The sequence below is a fragment of the Aotus nancymaae genome, unplaced genomic scaffold, assembly GCF_030222135.1.
Source record: "Aotus nancymaae isolate 86718 unplaced genomic scaffold, 86718_ANA_hifiasm-v0.15.2.pri h1tg000077l, whole genome shotgun sequence".
Classification (NCBI taxonomy): Eukaryota; Metazoa; Chordata; class Mammalia; order Primates; family Aotidae; genus Aotus; species Aotus nancymaae.
In genome coordinates this window covers 11,507,439-11,528,890 of record NW_026988492.1, presented here as the reverse complement: position 1 = coordinate 11,528,890, position 21,452 = coordinate 11,507,439, and the positions used below count along the sequence as shown (strand labels likewise).

The following is a 21,452-nucleotide window of genomic DNA, read 5'->3' as shown; positions in this document are numbered from 1 at the left end:
AATTGTGCCCCTCCCTATCTTGGCGTCAACACTGTCTCATTTACTACTGTATTGCTGATCCCTTTTAATAAGTCTTCAGAGTCTAAAGCTTGATACAGTTTGTACTTTAGTTTGTTTTGTTTTTATTTCTTTTCAGACTGCTTAGCTCAGTTAATAAGTTACTGAGACTACCGTGTCCAAGATCATGGGTTTGGCTTGTGACACCTTCTCTCCCCTCTGATCCCATAACTCCCATAAGCAAAATGTACTTATGTAACCATGTGTGTGGAGTGCTGGGTTATTTGAGGGGATGGAGCATAACCACCGAATACTCCACCCCAAGGACTTGCCTCTCTGACAAAGGGACATTAGCCTTTAATTTGTTATGAGGACAATCAGCAAGTTTCTAAGACTCAATTTCTCCCCTTTATACAAAGGGGATGATGATTCATATGGATGATTATGAAGACCATGTACCACTTCATAAAAGCAACACACAAAATTACTTATGTCCTGTGAGTAAAGACCATGTAAAAATGCCTGCAGTTAAAATACCCAAAGAATGAAAGAGTGAAAACAGAACATAAAAACAACAAAAAAAGAAAAATAACTATATTAGGGAGGTGGGTTTATGAATGAACACATTCTTTCCTTTAAATTTCTCTGACGGGGCATGGTGCCTCATGCCTGTAATCCCAGCACTTTGGGAGGCAGAGGTGGGCGAATCACTTGTGGTCAGGAGTTTGAGACCAGCCTAGCCAACATGGAGATACCCTGTCTTTACTAAAAATACAAAAAATTAGCTGGGCATGGTGATGCACACCTATAATCCCAACTACTCAGGTGGCTGAGGCACAAGCCTGGGAGGCAGAGGTTGCAGTGACCAGAGAGATTGCACCACTCTACTCTAGCCTGGGCGACAGAGTGAGTCTGTCTTAAATAAATAAATAAATAATAAATCAATCAATAAATAAAATTTTCCTTTAATGTTCTTATTAATAGACTAGATGTTCAAAAATCCTCTAGACTTCTAGCTCTGCCTTTTCTTTTATGGCCAAATTAAATGGCTTAATTATCTATCTCAATATTTTCCCTATGATCTTTTCTCTTTTGAAAGAGGGTCTTATTCTGTCACCTAAGCTGGAGTACAGTGGTGCGATCATAACCCTCTGCAACCTCCATCTCCTGGGCTCCTGTAATCCTCCTGTCTCAGCCTTCCAAGTAACTGGGATTACAGGCACTCACCACCATGCCTGGCTAAAATTTTTCATCTTTTTCTTTTTTGTAGAGATAGGGTCTCACTCACTATGCTGCCCAGGCTGGTCTTGAACTCTTGAGCAAAAGGGATGCTCCCACTTTGGCCTCCCAAATGCTAAGATTACAGGCACAAGCCACCATGCCTGGCCATTCCATTCCTATGTTGTTGTTTTTTTTCTTTTAATTCTTAGTACAGATGCAGGGGGAGGGGACTTTATTCTCCTACCTTGTCCATTTCCCCACTTGCCTATGGCTGAAGTCTGTTCCCAGCACAGCTTCTCCCTAAGCACCAATCATTCTCATCTCCTTCAATGCGAAATCACCAGGAACTCAAGGCCATGAAGTCATTCTTATGTTGCTGATTCTTTGAGGAAAACGAGGGGGTTTCCTGAGCAGAAGATAACACAAAAGAACTGGAACCTGAATGTGAGACAACATTGCTTCTTCACCTCACAGTCACGTTCACTCTAGGGAATTTCTCATTGATGGGTTTTTCCTCATTCTCTCCCATTCTCCAAGGGGAGGAGAAAGGGCCCAGGCTTTCCCATGATCGTTCAATCAGAAAATGATTTCACTGCAGTTTAGAGAATGAGCTAAGTGTGGCAAGTTTGGACCAGGGTGGCTTGAAATACTGTGACAATCATCCAGGTGGGAGATGGTGAGAGTGGCAACTAGGGAAGAACAGGAATGGTCATAAGAGGTCAAGGCCTTTAGTTAAAGGTGGGCAGATAGGCCAGGTGCAGTGGCTCATGCCTGTAATCCTAGCACTTTGGGAGGGCAAGGGCGGATCACTTGAGGTCAGGAGTTTGAGACCAGTCTGGCCAACATGGTGAAACCTTGTCTCTATTAAAGTCACAAAAATTAGCCGGGCATGGTGGCACACGCCTGTAGTCCCAGCTACTCAGGAGGCTGAGGCAGGAAAATTGCTTGAACCTGGGAGCTGGGAGGCGGAGGTTGCAGTGAACCGAGATCACACCACTGCATTCCAGCCTGGGCAACAGTGCAAGACTCTGTCTCAAAAAAAAAAAAAAAAGGTGTGAGGATAAATGTACACAATTACATCTGCTGCATCCTACATCCCCACTGAAGTGACGGGGGTGTGGTGGGGTGGTAGGGATATTTGAAAAAGACACAAACACACAGGAACTAAGAGAATGGGGAAGAGTCAATAGCAGTCAAATTGGGCATGGTGGTACATTGTCATCCCAACTACTCGGGAGGCTGTGGCAGGAGGATTGTTTGAGCCGTGGATTTTAAGACCAACCTGGGCAACATAGTGAGACTCCATCTCTAGAAAAAAAAATTTTTTAAGGAAAAAAATAGCAATCAAATAATGGAAGCTGTAAAGCAGAAGGATGATCAGTAACTGACTTAGCAGGCATGAGAAAGCTAAATCCCAAAGCAGCAGCAAATACCCAAGAAGCAAAATGTTTGCACCTCACAGCCTTCATAAAGCTCAGGAATTTGCTGGAATGGATCAAAGCTGTGATATGACTATCTTCTGAGTCTTGTGAATCTTTCTAGAAAGTCATCAATTCTAGAGAAGGTCTTGGGGGCCCCTGACACACCTCCTTTTCTTTTTGCGTTCCTCTCTACAGACTCTGCCCTCTTACTAATCTGGTTCATTCCAAAACTTCTTGTGCATGCCTGGCCATGTACCTCATACAACCTCCCTGCCTAAAGTGCCCAGCTCTCTTAGAACCAAAGGCTCCCGTCTTTCAAAGCTTTTGTCAAGTCCTACCTCCTCCACTGCAATGGTTTGAATGTCTGTCCCCTCCAAAACTCATATCAAAATGTAAATCCCATTATTGAGAGGTGGGGCCTTTTAGAGATGATTGGGTCATAAAGGCTCTGCCCACATAAATGGATTAACAGATTAATGGGTTCATGAATTAACAAGTTATTAGAGGAGAGAGACTGGTGGCTTTATAAGAAGAAGACAAGGGACATGAGCAAGCACACTCAGCCTCTTCACCAGTTGATGCCCTGAGTCTCCCTGGGACTCCGCAAGGAGTCCCCCACCCAAGCAGGAAGGTCCTCACCAGATGCAGTCCTTCAACATTGAACTTCCCATTCATAACTGTAAGAAATAAATTAATAAATTTCCTTTCTTTGTAAATTACCCAGTTTAAAGTATTCTGTTATAAGCAACAGAAAAGGGACTAAGACATCTACATTTTTCAGAATGGGCCAGCCTTGGGGGAGGCTTCTTCCTCTGAAGATCTTTTCACACTCTCTTCTATTCAGTTGGCATTTTATGTGCACTCTTCATCTGCCTTCCTAATTCAACTGTCAAGTCCTCCAGAGAGGAGAACAATATTCTGTTTCTTTAATTTCCCTGTGCAGGGTCCCCTATTCATAGTAATTGCCCTGGGGACATATAAAGGCTCTAAGTGGGCTCCAACTCTGTCTGATCAGCTCTGTTTTCACGAATTCAAGAATCCCTCTCTCTGACCACACTTTCGCAACCTCTAGCTTGTGGTTCATCTCCTCCTACCTGCTCCAGGACCCCTGCCTTTTGATCAATCAGAGCCTCCAGTAAGGAGTAGGATAACTCCTCTGCTCTCTCCCAGGCCCTCTACCATATCCTTTCTTCCCTTCCTCCATCACAAGCTTACATCATTTCAATATTAGCTGCCAATTTGGCAGCTCAGTTGACTCTTCTCTTGGTTTATGCAGATGGCTAAACTATAACTCGCTTTCTCTGTTTACACCTGGGCATCTTGGTACAGCAGAGGAAGTCAAATCACAAGGTCTATTGTTTTTACCATAAATTGTGATCTCCAACCCCAGATGGCCCTAGTACCAGGCAAGGTCCCAGAAGGAAACAGGTGACACACTTAGAAAGGGTAACTGAGGAAGGTTTAACAAAGGGAAGAGCTGGGCATGGTAGCTCATGCTGTAATCCCAGGACTTTGAGAAGCTGAAGTGGGAAGGATCATTTGAGGTCAAGAGTTTGAGACCAGCCTGGGCAACATAGTGAGACCCTGTCTCTATTCAAAAAAAAAAAAAAAGGAAAGAAGAAGGGAAGATTGACAAAGGTGTGGGTAGGGATAAGGAAACCCAGCAAGCTTCCACTTTTCATCCTGCAGGAGGAAGGGGGCACATTACCAAAACCTAGCAGGTAGCTGGGGCTGTGGTCTTCACTTCAGTAAAGGAATGCAGCAACTGGCCAACACAAAACAATTACCCCAACTTGTCTCTCTGCTCAGCCCCACTCTCCTGCAGGCACCTCCAGCTGACCAAACTCAAGAACCCAACAGAGCTGGGAGAGAGCTTGAATGAGGAAGTGCATAAAAATCAGCTCTTGAACCAGAGCAGGTTGGAGAAGAACGACGACGTGGCTTGGAAACCAGAGAATATCCGGCACAGGCCCTCAAGACTAGCCTCATTTATTCCCTAACTCATTCTTATTTATTTATTTACTTATTTATTTAGAGACAGGCTCTTGCTTTGTCACTTAGGCTGGAGTTCAATGGCATGATCTTGGCTCACCGTAGCCTTTAGATCCTGGGCTCAAGCAATCGATCCTCCTCCCTCAGCCTTCTGAGTAGTTGGGACTACAGGCACCCACCACCACACCTAGCTAATTTCTTTTGGTAGTACAGATGGGATCTCACTGTTACTCAGGCTGGTCTCAAACTCCTGGGCTTAAACAATCCTCCTGCCTTGGCCTCCCAAAGTGCTGAGATTATAGGTGTGAGCCACCATGCCCAGTCACAGCAACTTCAAACCCTCTTCTATTTGCCTCTTTGACATCACTCTGCAATCTTTCACTCTCATCCTATGATCTCACATCCTACCTCACAAAGAAAATGAACCCATTGTTTTCTTTCATTACTTATTTATTTTAATTACTTTTTATTTCTGTAGAGATAGGGTCTTGCTTTGTTGCCCCAGTGTTCAACTCCTGGGTTCAAGTGGTCCTCCTGCCTCAGCCTCCCAAAGTGCTAGAATTACAGTTGTGGAGCCACCACATCTGGCCTCTTCAACTTACTACCCATAAAGGAAGAGAGCTTGAATGAGGAGGTGCATAGAAATCAGCTCTTGAACCAGAGCTCCTTCAACTTCCTCCCCATAAAACTACTCATTCACTGTTAGAGTTAGAATTAAGTTTGGTTGTGAATAATAGACATCCAAATAATCATGGTCTTAACAGGACGGAAGTTCCCGGGTTCAAGCAATTCTCCTGCCTCAGTTTCCTGAGTAGCTGGGATTACAGGCACTTGCCACCATGCCCAGCCAATTTTTGTATTTTTAGTAGAAATGGGGTTTCGCCATGTTGACCAGGCTGGACTTGAACTCCTGACCTCATGATCCTCCCACCTCGGCCTCCCAAAGTGCTGGGATTGCAGGTGTGAGCCACTGTGTCCAGTCTTTTTTTCTGTAGAGATGATGTCTCCCTATGTTGTCCAGGCTGGTCTCAAACTTCTGGCCTCAAGTGATCTTCCTGCCTCGGCCTCCCAAAATGCTGGGATTATACTGGGATCACAGGCATCAGCCACCGTGCCCAGCCACAAATATTTTGTTTTTTTGGTTTGGAAAATTACAGTTATTTTCCATTAAAATTGTTATTTAAGATATAACAGGTTTATCATAAATTAATACTAATTTTTTTCGGTTTAAATTTCTAACGTAGTAAATATGGATAGATATAACCCACATAAACAGAAGCTCTCTAGGGGCCTTGACAGATTTTAAGAGTGTAAAGCAGTCCTGAAACTCAAAGTCTGAGAACGACTGCCCTGAATCACCTCTTCCACCTTGTCAGCGCAATGACATATGACTCAGGCCTCTGTCTAAGTCTAGACTTGTAGACAGAGCCGCCTACAAATGTTTCTTTCTAAATGACTCAAAAGCACAACAAGCTTGACACGTGCAAATTCATGAAATTCTTTGAAATCTGGTTCTCTCTTGGTTTCCCTATCATGCACTGCCCCATGACCTACCAGCTATGCAAGTGGACGTCTACAGGTTATTTTGATCCCTGTCTCCCATACCCACCATTTCCACTTCCAATCTGGTGTGCAAGTGGCCCAAGTTAGCAATGAAAATCCTGCATCACCCTGCGAAGTTGGGCCTCACCCTCTTCGCCAGCCTCACCTGTACCACCTTCCTCTCCACTCTTAGCATCCCGATCACACAGCTGCCATTTGGTTTCTCCGAAATATTGTGCTCTCTCTCACCCCAGAGCCAATGCACAAACTATTAGCCCTCTCTGGAGCCATTCCCCACCCCATCTTCACCCCACCCCATATACCTTGTTAATTTTACCGAGAAAAATCTTTCTCTTATCTCTGACCAGATAGAATGCCCCCTATAAATATACTCTTGCCCTATCTCCTCTTCTTAGCAGTTAAGGCAGTTTTAATTTTACATGCATTTGTGTGGTTACTTGATCTATTAGTTTGTTTGGGCTGCTGTAACAAAATATTACAGACTGGTGTTGGAGGACAGCTTAAACACCAACAGAAGTTAATTTTCTCACAGTTCTGGAAAGATCAAGTTCAAGCTGCCACTGGTGTTCCTACCTGGTGAGGCCTCTCTTCCTGGTTTGCAGATAGCTGCCTTTTTGTTGTGTCCTTACACGGCCTTTCAGCGTACAGGTGGAGGGAGATAGAAGTAGAGGGAAAAAGAGAGAGGGAAGGAGGAAGAGAAAGAGAGAGAGAGAAGCATTCATCTCTGTATTAATCTCTGGTGTCTCTTACTCTTCTTCTTTTTTTTTTTTTTTGAGACAGAATCTTGCTCTTTAACCCAGGCTGGAGTGCAGTGGCATGATCATGGCTCACTGCTGGCTGGATCTCCCAGGCTCAAGCAGTCCTTCCACCTCAACCTCCTGAGTAGCTGGAACTATAAGAATGTGCCACCACACCCAGCTAATGTTTTTTAAATATTTTCTTTTTGTAGAGACAAAGGTCTCACTGTATTGCCCTCAGGAGTCTGAGATCCTCCCATCTAGGCCTTTCAAAGTGCTGGGATTACCAGGTGTGAGCCACTGCACTCCCTTCTTCCTCTTCTCGTAAGGCCATCAGCCCTATTAGATTAGGACACCACCCTGTGATCTCCCTTAATTTTTTTTTTTTTTTTTTTTGAGATAGAGTCTCACTCTGTTGTCCAGGCTGGAGTGCAGTGGTGCGATCTCAGCTCACTGCAACCTCCACCTCCCTGGTTCAAACGAATTCTCTTAGCCTCCGGAGTAGCGGGGATTACATGTGTGCACGCCTGGCTGATTTTTATATTTTTAGTAGAGACTGGGTTTCACCATGTTGGCCAGGCTGGTCTTGAACTCCTAACCTCAAATGATCCACCTGCCTTGGCCTCCCAAAGTGCTGAGATTACAGGTGTGAGCCACCGTGCCTGGCTGACCTCCTTGAATCTTAATGACCTCCCTAGAGGTCCTATCTCCACATACAGCCACATTGGAGGTTAGAACATCAACAAATGAATTTGGGGGGATGCAACAGTCCTTAACACTTTGACAACTTTCTCATCCACAGCCCCATAGAAGAAAGGTCTATTTTTGGTTTTGTTGACCCTGTATTCCCAGCACCTGCCTATAGTCAACATTCAATGGGTTTTTGTTGAATGAATGAGTCATGACTATTAAGTTATTGAGCACATGGGATTTCACAGGCCTTGTGCTTACATGCTGTGTTGCAGGTATTCTCAGTGCTTTATGTATTAATATAATATGCCATTTAATACTCAAAACAAACTTAGGAGATCTATATCATTATTGTCCTGTTACATTAATGAGAAAGCCTAGACGCAGAGAGGTTATATGATTGTCCAAGTTCACACAGCTTGGAAGTGGAAGAACTGCAATTTAATCAAGCCGTCTGTGCCTAGAACTCATGCTCTTAATCTGTATGCATGACATTTTAAATAGATGAATCAGTGAATAAACATGCAGATTCGTTAAATTTTTAATTGTGCAAAAACTGTATTGTCTACCTACTATTTGCAAGGCACTTTTCTGGGCATTTGGAATACCATGCAGATGAAACCATTTTCTTCACTCTTACAGCATATATTCATGTGTGTGTGTGTGTATGTGTGTGCGTGTGTGCACATAAACAATTAACAGATGCATATATATCAGGTGGTGGTAAGTGCCATGGAGAAGAATAAAGAAAGAGAGGGAAATGAAGAATGCAGCGAGCAGCTGCTGTCTCAGCAAGTGTGGTCCGAGGAAGCCACTCTAGAAAAGGATTTCCAGCAGCTAGAACAAAGTCGCACCGAAGATATATAGATAATGTAAGAAATGTTTTCTCCTTAATTAATGACTCAATTAAAAGGACATATGCTGATAAAATGCAACAGCAAGCATTTCCTTAAGCCTTTTCTAAGCTTAGGCCTAGAGAAAAACAAGAAATTCTGGGAGGTCATTCTGTAAAACATGGTGATGGTTCTTGGAAACTCAGGGAATTGAGCTAAGTTAGCCCTGAAGCAGCCCTCCTGCCCAGCGCTGCTGCCCTGTCCCTGCTCTGCTTTTGGCTGGTTTGCTGAGGTGCCCCCCTGTTAAGTGGCCCTCAGCAAGTTCCTCATCTCTCCAATGTGCAGTGTTACTTAGCAAAATGCTGGGCACAGCAATAACTAGAAAAATCCAATATCAGCTCCCTGAAAATCGAATATAAGGTCTATGACTCAGTGACTTTTCAAGAAAAGTTTGCTTTCATAGCATCTCGGTCAGACTGGCTGAGTGGCACTTTGCCTTAAGGATTCATGCATTTCCCCCAGATTTTCTATTGTCCAGGTGGTAGGTTAGACATTTAGATCATCTGGCTCAATGTTGTCTAAGAGGAAGGTTTTGGGAACACAATATCTAATCCTTGTTACTAGATCTTTGTGAGAAAATGGGCTGAGAACCACAGAACAAAGTTTTGGTTAGGTGTTTTGATTCCTAAAGCAAAGGAGTTCTCTTTTAAGATAAAAAGAATACATCAAGTAGGAGTTCAGCGACCTCTACCATCACTAGACTTCCTAAATAAGAATGAAATTCACCCGCGGAGGCTGTAGATTTCTTTGCTATGATCATGTCTGTCCACGCCTTGCCTTTTTGTGTTTTCTCTTTCATTCTCTTTTTCCTTCGGTAAGTCATTCGATAACCATACACAAACTAGCAAAACCACATCCAGGACAGCTGGTTAACTGATACACCTTGAGGTTTTTGAAAACCAAACAGCTGAACACTTCCTCTGTGCCAAAAGAGAGGAAGTAGAGATTTTCCAGAACCCATTTAATCAGAATGATTTCCTGACTGGGGAGCTAAATTATCTATTCAGCCTTTCCCCTGTTGATCTGCTCAAAGACTATTAAAATACAGATTATATCTCAGAAAAATGAATGCAGAGATAAAAGTCTATTAAACTAACATTTAATTAGCAAAGCAACAGTAGTTTCTGTAAGCCACTGTGTCTGAAAGGTTGTTTTTATCTCTCGGCTTCCCTGTCTTAGAGGCGATACGATTCACAACTCTTTTAATGTTTGGATAAAGTCCAAGATGTTGCTTTTAGTATTGCTGAAGGTTAATTTTCGAACTCCATCGTTTGATTTCAGGAGAAGGAAATGGTCAAGCCTTCCTCTCTCTCAGGCTGAGTTTGGTGACTGGAACATTTAGGACACTCTGAGCAGCAGGTAACTGTCAACACCAAAATTAAACAATGCATAAATGTATTAGATTGTGAGCCTAGGAGTCTAGAGATAAGACAAAATGTTCTCTGGAGGACTGGCTCAATTCAGTGGTTTTAACCCCACGTGCCTCCAACTCCTTGGACTCATCCTCAAGGCCTAGAGCAAGATGTCTGCAGCCATTCCAGGTCTCAGTTATATCAGTGTCCAGAGGGAGAGAGGGGTTCCCCTCCAAAAGTTCTCTCAAGAGTGTAGGGGAAAAAACTAATAGCCTTTCCTCATCCATCACAAGGGGCATGGCAGACACCCCTGTAACAAGAGACAGATTAACAAGAAAAAAGCATCACAAATTTGTTTAACCAAGATTTATGTGACGGGGAGCCTTCAGAAGTGAGCACTGAAGACCCAGGGGAGACTGTACTTTCGTGTTAAGTCCAGTGGAAGAAGTGAACAGTTGCAGAGAAACATGAAAGGGGTGTGATGTAATGGTAATAAACTTGTAGTGGTGGGAACTTATCGAGACCTGCTTGTTCACATTCCTTTCTGTGTTTCTATTAATATAAGACATTCCTCCTTTCCACTGTGTGCAGAACGCAGGTCACATGAGGATCTTCAGGGTGCTGGGGGGACAGGAGGAGGTAGGAGGTCAGTGAGTGACCTTCCTAGGTTTTACAACTTGCTTTGGGGGAGAGGAATTCTAGTTTCTATGACTCACCTTGGGAGAGAAAGGGGCGAGGGAGAAAAGAGGGTGGGAGAAGGTCAGAGAGACCTTGCTTCTGGGACAAATTCTCCCAGTCTCCTTCAGTCCAAAGTAGTCAGCATGCCAAAGAGCCATAATTTGGGGTACCGTGCTCTGACCTTCAACAAGAGCATGACAACTCACAGAATTGGGGGAAATATTTAAAAATAATATATTTAATCAATGTCTGGTATCCAGAATATATAAAGAACACTTAAAAAACTCAACAATAAAAGACAAATAGCTCAATTTAAAGATAAAAAAGACCAGGTGCAGTGGCTCATGCCTGTAATCCCAGCACTTTGAGAGGCTGAGATGGGAGGATTATTTGAGGCCAGGAGTTCAAGATCAGCCTGAGGGACACAGTGAGATCCTGTCTCTACAAAAAAGTTAGGCAGGCGTGGTGGCGCATATCTGTAGTCCCAGCTACTCAGGAGGCTAAGCCTGGGGAAGTGAAGGCTGCAGTGAGCTGGGTTCGAGCCACCATACTCCAGCATGGGTGGCAGAGCAAGACATTGTCTCAAAATAAATAAATAAGTAAATAAAAATTAAAATTTTAAATTTTTTTAAATTAAAAATTTTTTTTTTTTTTTAATGAAACAGAATTGGAATAGGCATTTCTCCAAAGAAGATGTACAAACGGCCAATAACACATAAAGAGATGTTCAGCCTCATTAGGGAATTGCAAATTAAAACCATGAGACACCACTTCACACATACTAGAAAAGCTATACTCAAAAAAGACAAGCAATGACAAGTGTTGACGAGGATGAGGAGAAATTAGAACCCTGGTATGTTGCTGGCGGGAATATAAATGGTGCAGTCCCTTTGAAAAAACAGTCTGGCAGTTTCTCAAAAAAAATTTTTTTTTTAAGACAGAGACTTAGGCGACAGGTTGGAGTACAGTGGCGTGATCTCAGCTCACTGCAGCCTTCGCCTCCTGCGTCCAGGTGATTCTCATGCCTCAGCCACCCAAGTAGCTAGGATTACAAGCATGCACCACCATGCCTGGCTGATTTTTGTACTTTTAGTAGAGACAGGATTTTGCTATGTTGGCCAGGGTGGTCTTGAACTCCTGGCCTCAAGTGATCCGCCAGTCTCGGCCTCCCAAAGTGCTGGGATTACAGGCATGAGCCACAGTGCCTAGCCTTCAAAGAGTTAAATATATATTTATCAAATGTCCCAGCAATTTCACACCCAAGTATCTACACGGGATAACTGAAAACACATGTACACACAAAAACTCTGACACAAATGTTCTTAGCAGCATAACAGCCAAAAAGTGAAAACAACCCCAGTATCCATCAACTAATGAATGGACAAACAAAATACAATATAGGTATATAATGGGATATTATTTCACTGTGAAAAGGAATGAAATATTGAAATATTCTACAAGATGAATGAGACTTGGACACATAATACTAAGCAAAAGAAGCCAGACAGAAAAAAATTATATGATTTCATTTACATAAAACATCCAGAGTAGGCAGATTCATTGAGAGCAAAAGAAAACATTCATTTATGGTTGCCAGGGGCTACAGGAGGGAGCATGGGTATGAGGTTTCTTTTGAGAGAGGTGAAAATACTCTGAAAGTAGTGGTGATAGTTGTACAATTTTGTGAATATGCTAAAACCACTGAATTTTATCCATCCTAAGGGTGCATATTATGATATGTCAATTATATTTCAATTTAAACAAACAAACAGAAAAAAGGAGCATGAACATTTCGTTCTCAGAAGTTCTTCAGAAACCTGTCCTCACTTGTCAATGGCCTGAACAGAGACACGTAAACCAAGACCAGTGGCCTGGGGATGCCCTGTTTCCAGTGAGTTCAGCTAGAGGGTCCTTAAGGGTATTAGCCTGTTCTTTACTGCTGTGAAGAAACACCTGGAACTGGGTAATTTATAAAGAAAAGAGGTTTAATTGGTCCATGAGATTAGGTTGAGGACACAGATCCAAACCGTATTGCTGAGTGACTTAGATTCCTCAGGGCCCAGACTCAGCGCTGAGATCAACTCTGTCACCCTATGACTGCTGCCCAAAGAGGAGAGGTGCTGAGGATGATGGGCAAACAATCACAATTTCCATTCTCGTGCTCCTATTCTCCTACCTTTTTTTTTTTTTGGAAATGGAGTCTCAACTCTATCCCCCAGGCTGGAGTGCAGTGGTGCGATCTTGGCTCGTCTCTGCCTCCTGGGTTCAAGCAATCCTCCCACCTCAGCCTCCTGGGACTCCTAGCTGGGACTACAGGTGCACGCCACCACACCACGCCCGGCTAATTTTTGTATTTTTAGTAGAGATGGGGTTTCATCATATTGGCCAGGCTGGTCTCAAATTCCTGACCTCAAGTGATTAATCCACCTCGGCCTCACAAAGTGCTGGGATTACAGGCATGAGCCATAATTCTCAGCTGCTTCTCTTCTCCTGATACCTCATGGCTTGGGCAAGTCTTTATGTCTACTCTTGAAGCCATCCTCACAGGTTAACCAGAATTTTGGACAGAAATATAACTATAATTAAGCATTAATCAGGCTGCACTTTGACCCACTTCCTTCCTGGTCACATAACACTAAATACTGACCATTTGCATCTCCATGTTCCTATAGATAGAATTTCTGATGTTAGATAGGATCTCTTATGTTGGAATCACGAGGTCTTTGTTTAAGTATTGCTTAAGCAGATCCAGGCATGGTGATGCACACCTAGCAGTCTCTGCTACTCAGGAGGCTGAGGTGGGAGGATCACTTGAGCCTGGGAGGTCGAGGCTGCAGTGAGCAGAGTGTGCCACTGCACTTCAGCCTGGGAGACCCTATCTATCTCAACAAATAAATAAATAATTGCTTAAGCATATCCTGAATTCCAAGAGAATAGCTGACATCAACCAGTTTAAAGACCCCCACAGAGGAACCAAATGAGCATGAGAATACAGCTTTTTCATGTCCCTGTCCCATGACTTCACCCTGTACTCTAGAACCAATCAACCATCTCCACACTTCAGCCCACTCCAAACTCCTTAAAAACCTGACCCCCAAACTCCTTGGGAAGATAGGTCTGAGGTTTCCTCGTGTCTCCTCATTTGGCAGCCCTACAATGAGGCCTCTTTCTCTGATGCAACCTGGTGTCTCAGCACATTGCTTTGCACATTGGGCAACAGACCCATTATGTTACACTTGTACCCTATTATAATGTATTATAATTATGTCTCTTTCTGTTGCTAAATCACACACTCCTTGAAAGCAAGTGCTTCTAGGTATCCCTAACAGCTAGTACAGTGCTTAGCCATGCAGGGTGATTGTGATCGCCTGACAGTTTCTTCCTGCCTGCTGCACAGACAAAATCAATCCACTGAGCCCACAGCACTGCAGTAGAGAGAGTTTAATTGTTGTGAGGCCAGCCCATGAAGGAGAACTGGACTTATTGACCAATGAGTCTCCCCAGATGCTTGGAGGTTAGGGTTTTTATGGACAATTTGGTGGGAAGGGGCTAGGGGATGGGTGCTGCTGATTGGTTGAGCTGAGTCCACCTCTGGCTCAGGTCACAGGATCGGCTGAGTCATGAGTCACAACTCCAAGTGGAGTCAGTGTGAAAGATCGCTCAAAAAACCAATCCTAGTTTCTACGACAGTGACATTAACTATAGGAGCAATTGGAAAAGTCACCAATTTTGTGACCTCTACCTACATGACCCCTGAGTAGTAAGGGATTATAGAAACTATACTAATCCAGAGGCTAGTTTTGGTGGCTCATGCCTGTAATTCCAGCACTTTCGGAGGCCAAGGTGGGGAAATCACCTGAGGTTAGGAGCTCAAGACCAGCCTGGCTAACATGGTGAATCCCTGTCTCTACTAAAAATAAAAAAATTAACCAGACATGGTGGCTTGCACCTGTAGTCCCAGCTACTCGGGAGGCTGAGGTGGAAGAATCACTTGAACCAGGGAGACAGAGGTTGCAGTGAGCTGAGATGATACCACTGAATTCCAGTGTGTGACAGAGTGAGGCTTTGTCTCAAAAAAAAAAAAAAAATCAAAATAAAAGAAACCATACTTATCTTATTGGAATTCAGGCCTCTCTCATAATCCTAACATTGTGGTCTTTCATTAGTTTTATGGAGATGGCTTAGTTTTGGAAAGGGCTATTATTGTCTTTTCTTTAACATTAAACCATAAACTACATTCCTCCCAACATTAGTTTGGCCTACACAGGAATGGCCAAGGACAGCCGGGAAGTCAGAAGTGAGATGGAGTCAACTAACGTCAGATTTCTTACTGTCTGTGACATTATGAAATATACTGGATTTCGCCCATGGTCCCTGGTTCATAACTCTGTAGTCTCTGTTCCAGCCTTTTGTTAGCGTGTTGGGTGTGCTAGTCCTCAGAGGCAGGTCTCTCACCTTCTCCTGCCCTCCTTTCACTCTAATGTGTCATGTCCACCCCTGCCAACCACCACCGCCCACCCCCTCACCTGCCTTTCTAATTGTTTGTCTTAAGACCTTCTCATGAGAGCATCCCACACCATGCCCTGGGGGAAGGAATGCTGATGTCATGAAGCTTCCATAAAAACCCAAGCGGACAGGGATCACTGAGCTTCTTGATAGCTGAACAGTGGAGGTTTCTGGAGACAGTCACCCAGGGAGGGCATGGAAGCTCTGCACCCCTTCTCCCTTACCTTCCCCTACACCGCATCCTTTGCAATACCCATACAATAAACCAGTCAATGCAGGTAAGTGTTTCTCTGAGTTCTGTGAGCTGCTCCCTCCAATTAATTAAACCCAAAGAGGAGGTTGTGGGTTTGTCAGATGTTCCAGAGGCCTGGACTCGTGACTGGTGTGTGTGGAAGGGCAGTCTTGGGAACTGAGCCCACCTATGGGGTCTGATGCTAGCTCCGGGTAGATAATGTCAGAACTGAACCAGAGGACACCCAGCTCGCGTCCACTGCTTGGTGTGTGGGGGATGCCCCTCCTACACTTGGTCACAGATGCCTTCTCCTGTGTTGATGATTATTGTGGTGTGAAAGTAGAGGAAAAACAGAGTTTGGGGAGAGTGCTTCCCTACACATTGCCATCATTTCGCAAAAGCAGTTTCATAATCACTAAATGCTTATTGAGTAAAAGACTGATGTGAAACTTGTAAATATGACTTATTCTGGCTGATGGTCAAAATTCCGAGTATTAGCAGTTAGTATGATGTCATACCTTCTGATACACCCTCTTTAATGCCACACCTCCAACAGGGATAATACTGAATCACTCACAGCTTTGTGAGAGTTTGCTTTTTCAGTTCCTCTCAGACCCGAGGGATGGAGCTGGGTTTCCCAGAATAAAGCAACTGAAGAGGAACTTGTCTATCTGACCTTTTAGTTTGAGGCCGGCTCATGTGACAAGCCCATGGCATAAAACAGCAATTTCCAACTATATAAGAAATACCAATGCTTTGTCCAACTTGTTACATGAAGACACGCCCTTCCCCCACAAACACATACTACACACCCACATACACCACACACACACACACACACACACACACACACACACACACACACACACAGAGTCAGTGTCATATATGCAGCATACATAGAGATGACCCTCCTCGGCATGTGGCCTTTAGAAGGAAAATGAAGGGGAAATCAAGTCTTATTAATTTAAGACAGTTTTTGAGACGGTAAATAAGTATAGACAAGGGTAGAGAGAATGTATCTATTGTTTGAATCTCCAGGGCATCTGGAGATTCTTTTAATAAGATCTACAAAGACCCCCTCAGCTCTAATGACTTAGCATTGAAGGATTTCACCACAGAATAGTTTGTTTTGGAAAGCATTTAAAGAGAGGCCATGGAAAATCATCTAAGGCTTCAGTTCTTGAGCTAAACAACTTTGACAGTGTTCTAATTGATTTGGAAGAGTACGTACACCAGGACCTCTGAAGTCTGTGCATGCAGTAAGCTCACTAAGTAGAGCATTCACTAACTGATGAAGGCAAAAAATTTCAAGGACACGTTTGTGGGCAGAAAAGTGGCAAAGGAGCTTTAATTAAGGACAAATGTTAAATAATGCAATTAAGGAAAAATGATACAACCTAAGTCTATAAACTGATGAACTTTGAGCTATCAAATAAAACCTAAGAGTAAGATTAGGTCGGGCATGGTGGCTCACACCTGCAATCCCAGCACTTTGGGAGGCTGAGGCAGGGGGATTATCTGAGTTCAGGACTTTGAGACTGGCCTGGTAAACATGGTAAAACCCCGTCTCTACTCAAAATACAAAAAGTAGCCGGGTGTGGCAGCACATGCCTGTAATCCCAGCTGCTCGGGAGGCTGAGGCAGGAGAATCACTTGAAGCCAGGAGGCAGGGGTTGCAGTGAGCTGAAACCGTGCCACTGTACTCCAGCCTTGGTTACAGAGTGAGACTTCATCTCAAAAAAAAAAAAAGAAAGGAAGAAAGAAAATGAAGGATTAAACATTACCATGGAGACCTATATATAGAGATGAGAAATATATTCTATAGAAATATACACCAAACTGAATGTTTATATCATATGGCTTACATTGAAAAACTAGAAGCCCAAATGTTTTCTTTTTCTTTTTATTTCTTGTGAGACGAAGTTTTGCTCGTTACCCAGGCTGGAGTGCAATGGCGTGATCTCGGCTCACTGCAACCTCTGCCAGGTTCAAGCAATTCTCCTGCCTCAGCCTCCCAAATAGCTGGGACAAAGGCATGCATCACCATGTCTGGTTATTGGGTTTTTTTTTGTTTTTTTTTTTTTTTGTATTTTTAGTAGGGATGGGATTTTACCATGTTGTTCAGCTGCTCTCAAACTCCTGACATCAAGTGATCCACCCACCTAGGCCTCCCAAAATGCTGGGATTACAGGCATGAGCCACCGTGCCTGGCCCCCAAATGCTTTCAAAATCAAATTTCCTTAATAAATTGTTGTATACCTATGCCATGACATAACATACAGGCATTAAAATGATTTTGTAACAGTGAAAAAATATTTGTAACATATAGTGAAATTAAATGAGGCTACCATGTAACATGTATATTTAATCCCAGTTTTGGAAAAAGGGAAAAAAAAACATGTGTGCATTGGAAAGAAAAAAAGATTGAAAAGAGATAAATTAAACGTTAGCCATGGGCTGAGCATGGTGGCTCAGGCTTGTAATTTCAACACTTTGGGAGGCCAAAGAGGAGAAGCACTTGAGCCCAGGAGTTTGTGACCGGCCTGGGCTGCATAGGGAGATCCCATCCCTACTTAAAAAAAAAAAAAAAAGGTATCAATGGTCAATTCTTGAATTATGAGTGATTTTTTTTCTTGTCAAGTTTTCAATTAAAAATTTTATACTTAGCATGTCCTTACTGTTTACTATAAAAAGAATAAAGAACTTTATATTTGGGGGAGGAATAAAAATGGCAAATACATGAATAGCACTTAGTATTGTCAGACAAGATTCTAAATGCTCCATATAGTCACTCTTTTAACTCTCACTACCTTATGTGTAAGGACTTTTATTAGGTTGATGCAAAAGTAATTGTGGTTTTTGCAATTACTTTTGCACCAACCTAATAGTAGTCCCACTTTACAGATGAGGAAACTGAAGCATGTAGATGTGTAAGCAAATGGTGGAAATGAGATTCAAAACCAGACAGCCTGGCACCAGCAACTGAGCTCCTGGTTTTTGTAATTCTTGAAAAAAGATGAAAAAGTGTGCAGCTTCTGTGCAAAAGTCAGGTAAATGGACTAGCACAGAGGATAGCTAGTTTGTCTCTGCGCCTGACCTAGTATGGTGTGCTCCCACATTCGCAGCCCTTGGTGGGAAAAGAAAGCGAAGCTGAAGAAGTTACAGGAAGGGTCATGACAAAGCATTCAAGTTATCAGAAGGGCTTTCCATTTAAACGCAGACTAACATGACTCAGATCCTTCAATTTGGAAAAACAAAAGCGACTGAGTGAATGTTATTAAATTTGTTAAGACTCTTGAGTGAAAGCTACAAAACCAGCTCACTCTTCGACTTGTAACACTACAGGGCTGTCCCATGTCGCTAATGAAAAGAAATGGCCACGGAAACCATCACATCTCTTCTCCTATCTTGCACACTGGTGGCATCATGGAAGCATGACTTGCCAGGCGCACATGGCTCCAGGCTTGCTAGGGCACCATGCTTGGTTTAATGTTCCATGGCTTTCATAATTATACCTTTGATTTTGTATTTTCTAAGTGAACCCTGCTGGGCCCACGGAACATGTTTGTGAAGCAGAGGAGATACACTATGCATGTCCACTATGGCCTCCACCATGCTTGTTAGCACTAATGCAAACAAGTTTTTTTTTTTTTGAGATGGAGTCTCGTTCTGCTGCCCAGGCTGGAGGACAGTGGTACAATCTCAGTCCACTGCAACCTCCACCTCCCGGGCTCAAGCAATTCTCCTGCCTCAGCCTCCTTAGCAGTCAAGATCACGGGCACACACAACCACTTCCGATCAATTTCTGTATCCCTAGTAGAGTCAGGGTTCCGCCATGTTGGCCAGGCCGGCCTCAGTCTCCTGACCTCAGAAGATCTGCCTGCCTTGGCCTCCCAAAGTGCTGGGATTACAAGGGTGAGCCACCACACCCAGCCCATGCAAACCATGCAAGTTCTCCCTAGCTCATGTGTTGTGTTTGTGCTGCCCCATAAGCACAGAATTTTGACAAAGCCACCATGGGTGGGGGTTGAGCAAGACTTGATGCATGTTATGTCTAGGACTGAGTAAGCAGAGGTGCTCACAACCTTGATGGACCATACTTTCCTAGAACTAGAACTTGCTTCCAGTGCAGTTAAGACAATGGCCACGGCATCGACAGGGTTCAGACCATGCTATCCTGAAATATGCCACTTTCACATACTGATTATTTTGAGTTGAAGGCCCTTGAAAAATAGCAGATGCAAGAGAGGCAGGATGACCTTTCTTTTTCTTCCTGAAAGCAGTAACTAAAATTCCCATGTAAAAGATGTCTTCTCTATACCAAGAGGAAGGTATCACCAGAAGCAGGGAGTTGAGGCCCAGAGAAATATATTCAAATACACCTTGTTAAACGATGCCTCATTTTCCTAACCACTTTTCAACAGTTAACTGCCCTAGCCCAAACCCCTTTGTCTTGCCACATTTCACAAATTATTCCTCTAGGTCCAACCCAGTATGTAAGCTTTTGTCCCTAACTGCTTCTTTGGGTCTTCATTTTTCTTGTGGGGGCTCCCATGAAAATGTTACCACATTAAATATGTATAATTTTCTCTTGCTAAGATGTCTTATGTCAGTTTAATTCTTAGGGCTAGCTGGGTAATAGGAAAACAGAAACTGTAGCTCCCCTATAGCATTCTAAGAAATATGGATAACCAATGGATTCCACCATAGCCTTTCCTGTATTATTTCCCTATATTAGCTGACCCCTCACCAACAATGATGACATTAAAGGAAATGCAAAGATAGAGCAACCCATAGTTTCTTTTCCTTTTAGTCTTTCCTTACTAATCAGTAAACTGAAGATAGAGTATTGATAGAATATGCAGATATTAAGAAGTGAAATGAAAATGGTTGAGTTGGTTTTACGCAGTGTTTACGTCATTCTGGTAAGAACAAAATGTATCTGCAAGTAGGAGTTATAAAAGTGAATTGTATAATTTCAACTATTCTACATACCAGTTAATGTTCTCATATTTTCATTGAAAACAGGGATTACATTATGGTATGTGAATTTATCTAAATTTTAACAAAAGAAAAATCGGTAGTACAGTTACAGTTGACCAAGAAATAAGAGTCTAGTGGAGGGCCTTTCTGTTACTCATTTATCCAAAAAAAAATTTTATTTTTATTTTTATTTTTTACAAAAGGGCGGCTGCTCCGCAGGCAGAGCAGGGCTACCCCATAGGCAGAGTAGACATTTTTATTTTTTAAAATCTAATTATAAGTATAATGATTGCTCAATGTATAACTTTTGGAAAACATAAGCAAGTATTAAATGAGAACTTATAAAAGCAGTAACTAACCTGGTAATTACAGACTTTAGGATTTGTTTTTGAGCTAAAAACAAAGAAACTATAACATTATAAAATGGACAAAAAGGTATCTTTAATGCCTAATGGCTCCATAAAATCAATTCAGGCATCCCCCTGGAGGAAAGAAGCAAGATTACAAGACAAATGGTAAAATGTATACTAATTATTATTATTATTTTTTTTTTAATTTTTTTTTATTTAGTAGTGACTGGTTTCATCATGTTAGGCTAGTCAAAAACTCTTGACCTGAGGTGATCCACCCGGCCTTGGCTTCCCAAAGTGCTGTGATCACAGGCGAGCACCACTGTGCCTGGCTAAATTTAATTTTTTTTTAGGCCATGCATGGTGGCTCATGCCTGTAATCCCAGCACTTTCCGAGGCTGAGGCAGAAGGATCGCTTGAGCGCAGGAGTTGGGGACCATCCTGGGTTATATAGCAAGACTCCATTTCTACCAAAAAAAAAAAAATTTTAATTTTTCTTTTTTAACCTGTAATGCCATCAACTAACAAATAAAACATCAGGACAAATTAAGAGAAAGACCATGGATTAAAGAAAGGAGCTTTATATTTTAGTTCCTTAAAAGTACTTTGGTCCTGCTTTTTGAACAAGAGGCTCTGCCTTTCATTTTGCATTGGACATAACAAATTATGTAGCTGGTTATTCACTCATCTTGGCTTCTTTCATAATACCTTCATTTTTGTCTTCCCGAGGTCATGTTTTTCTCCTTTTCAAGTCCTCTTGCCAGGCTGGGGCCCCTCACACTCGTCACATTTATCAGGCAGAGATGAACTTTCTCAAGCCTTTTTTCAGATTCGCAG

The 21,452-nt window shown here is 42.8% G+C and overlaps 1 protein-coding gene across 1 annotated transcript in view; it reads right to left on the bottom strand.

The window, feature by feature from the left end:
- The window catches only part of CUNH10orf67 (chromosome unknown C10orf67 homolog), a 164,054-nt gene that overhangs the window by 127,416 nt on the left and 15,186 nt on the right, over positions 1–21,452 (bottom strand). Inside the window, 2 exon segments of the mRNA XM_064368442.1 lie at positions 9,206–9,355; positions 9,998–10,176. Of these exon segments, the coding sequence (XP_064224512.1) occupies positions 9,206–9,355; positions 9,998–10,176 (329 nt within the window).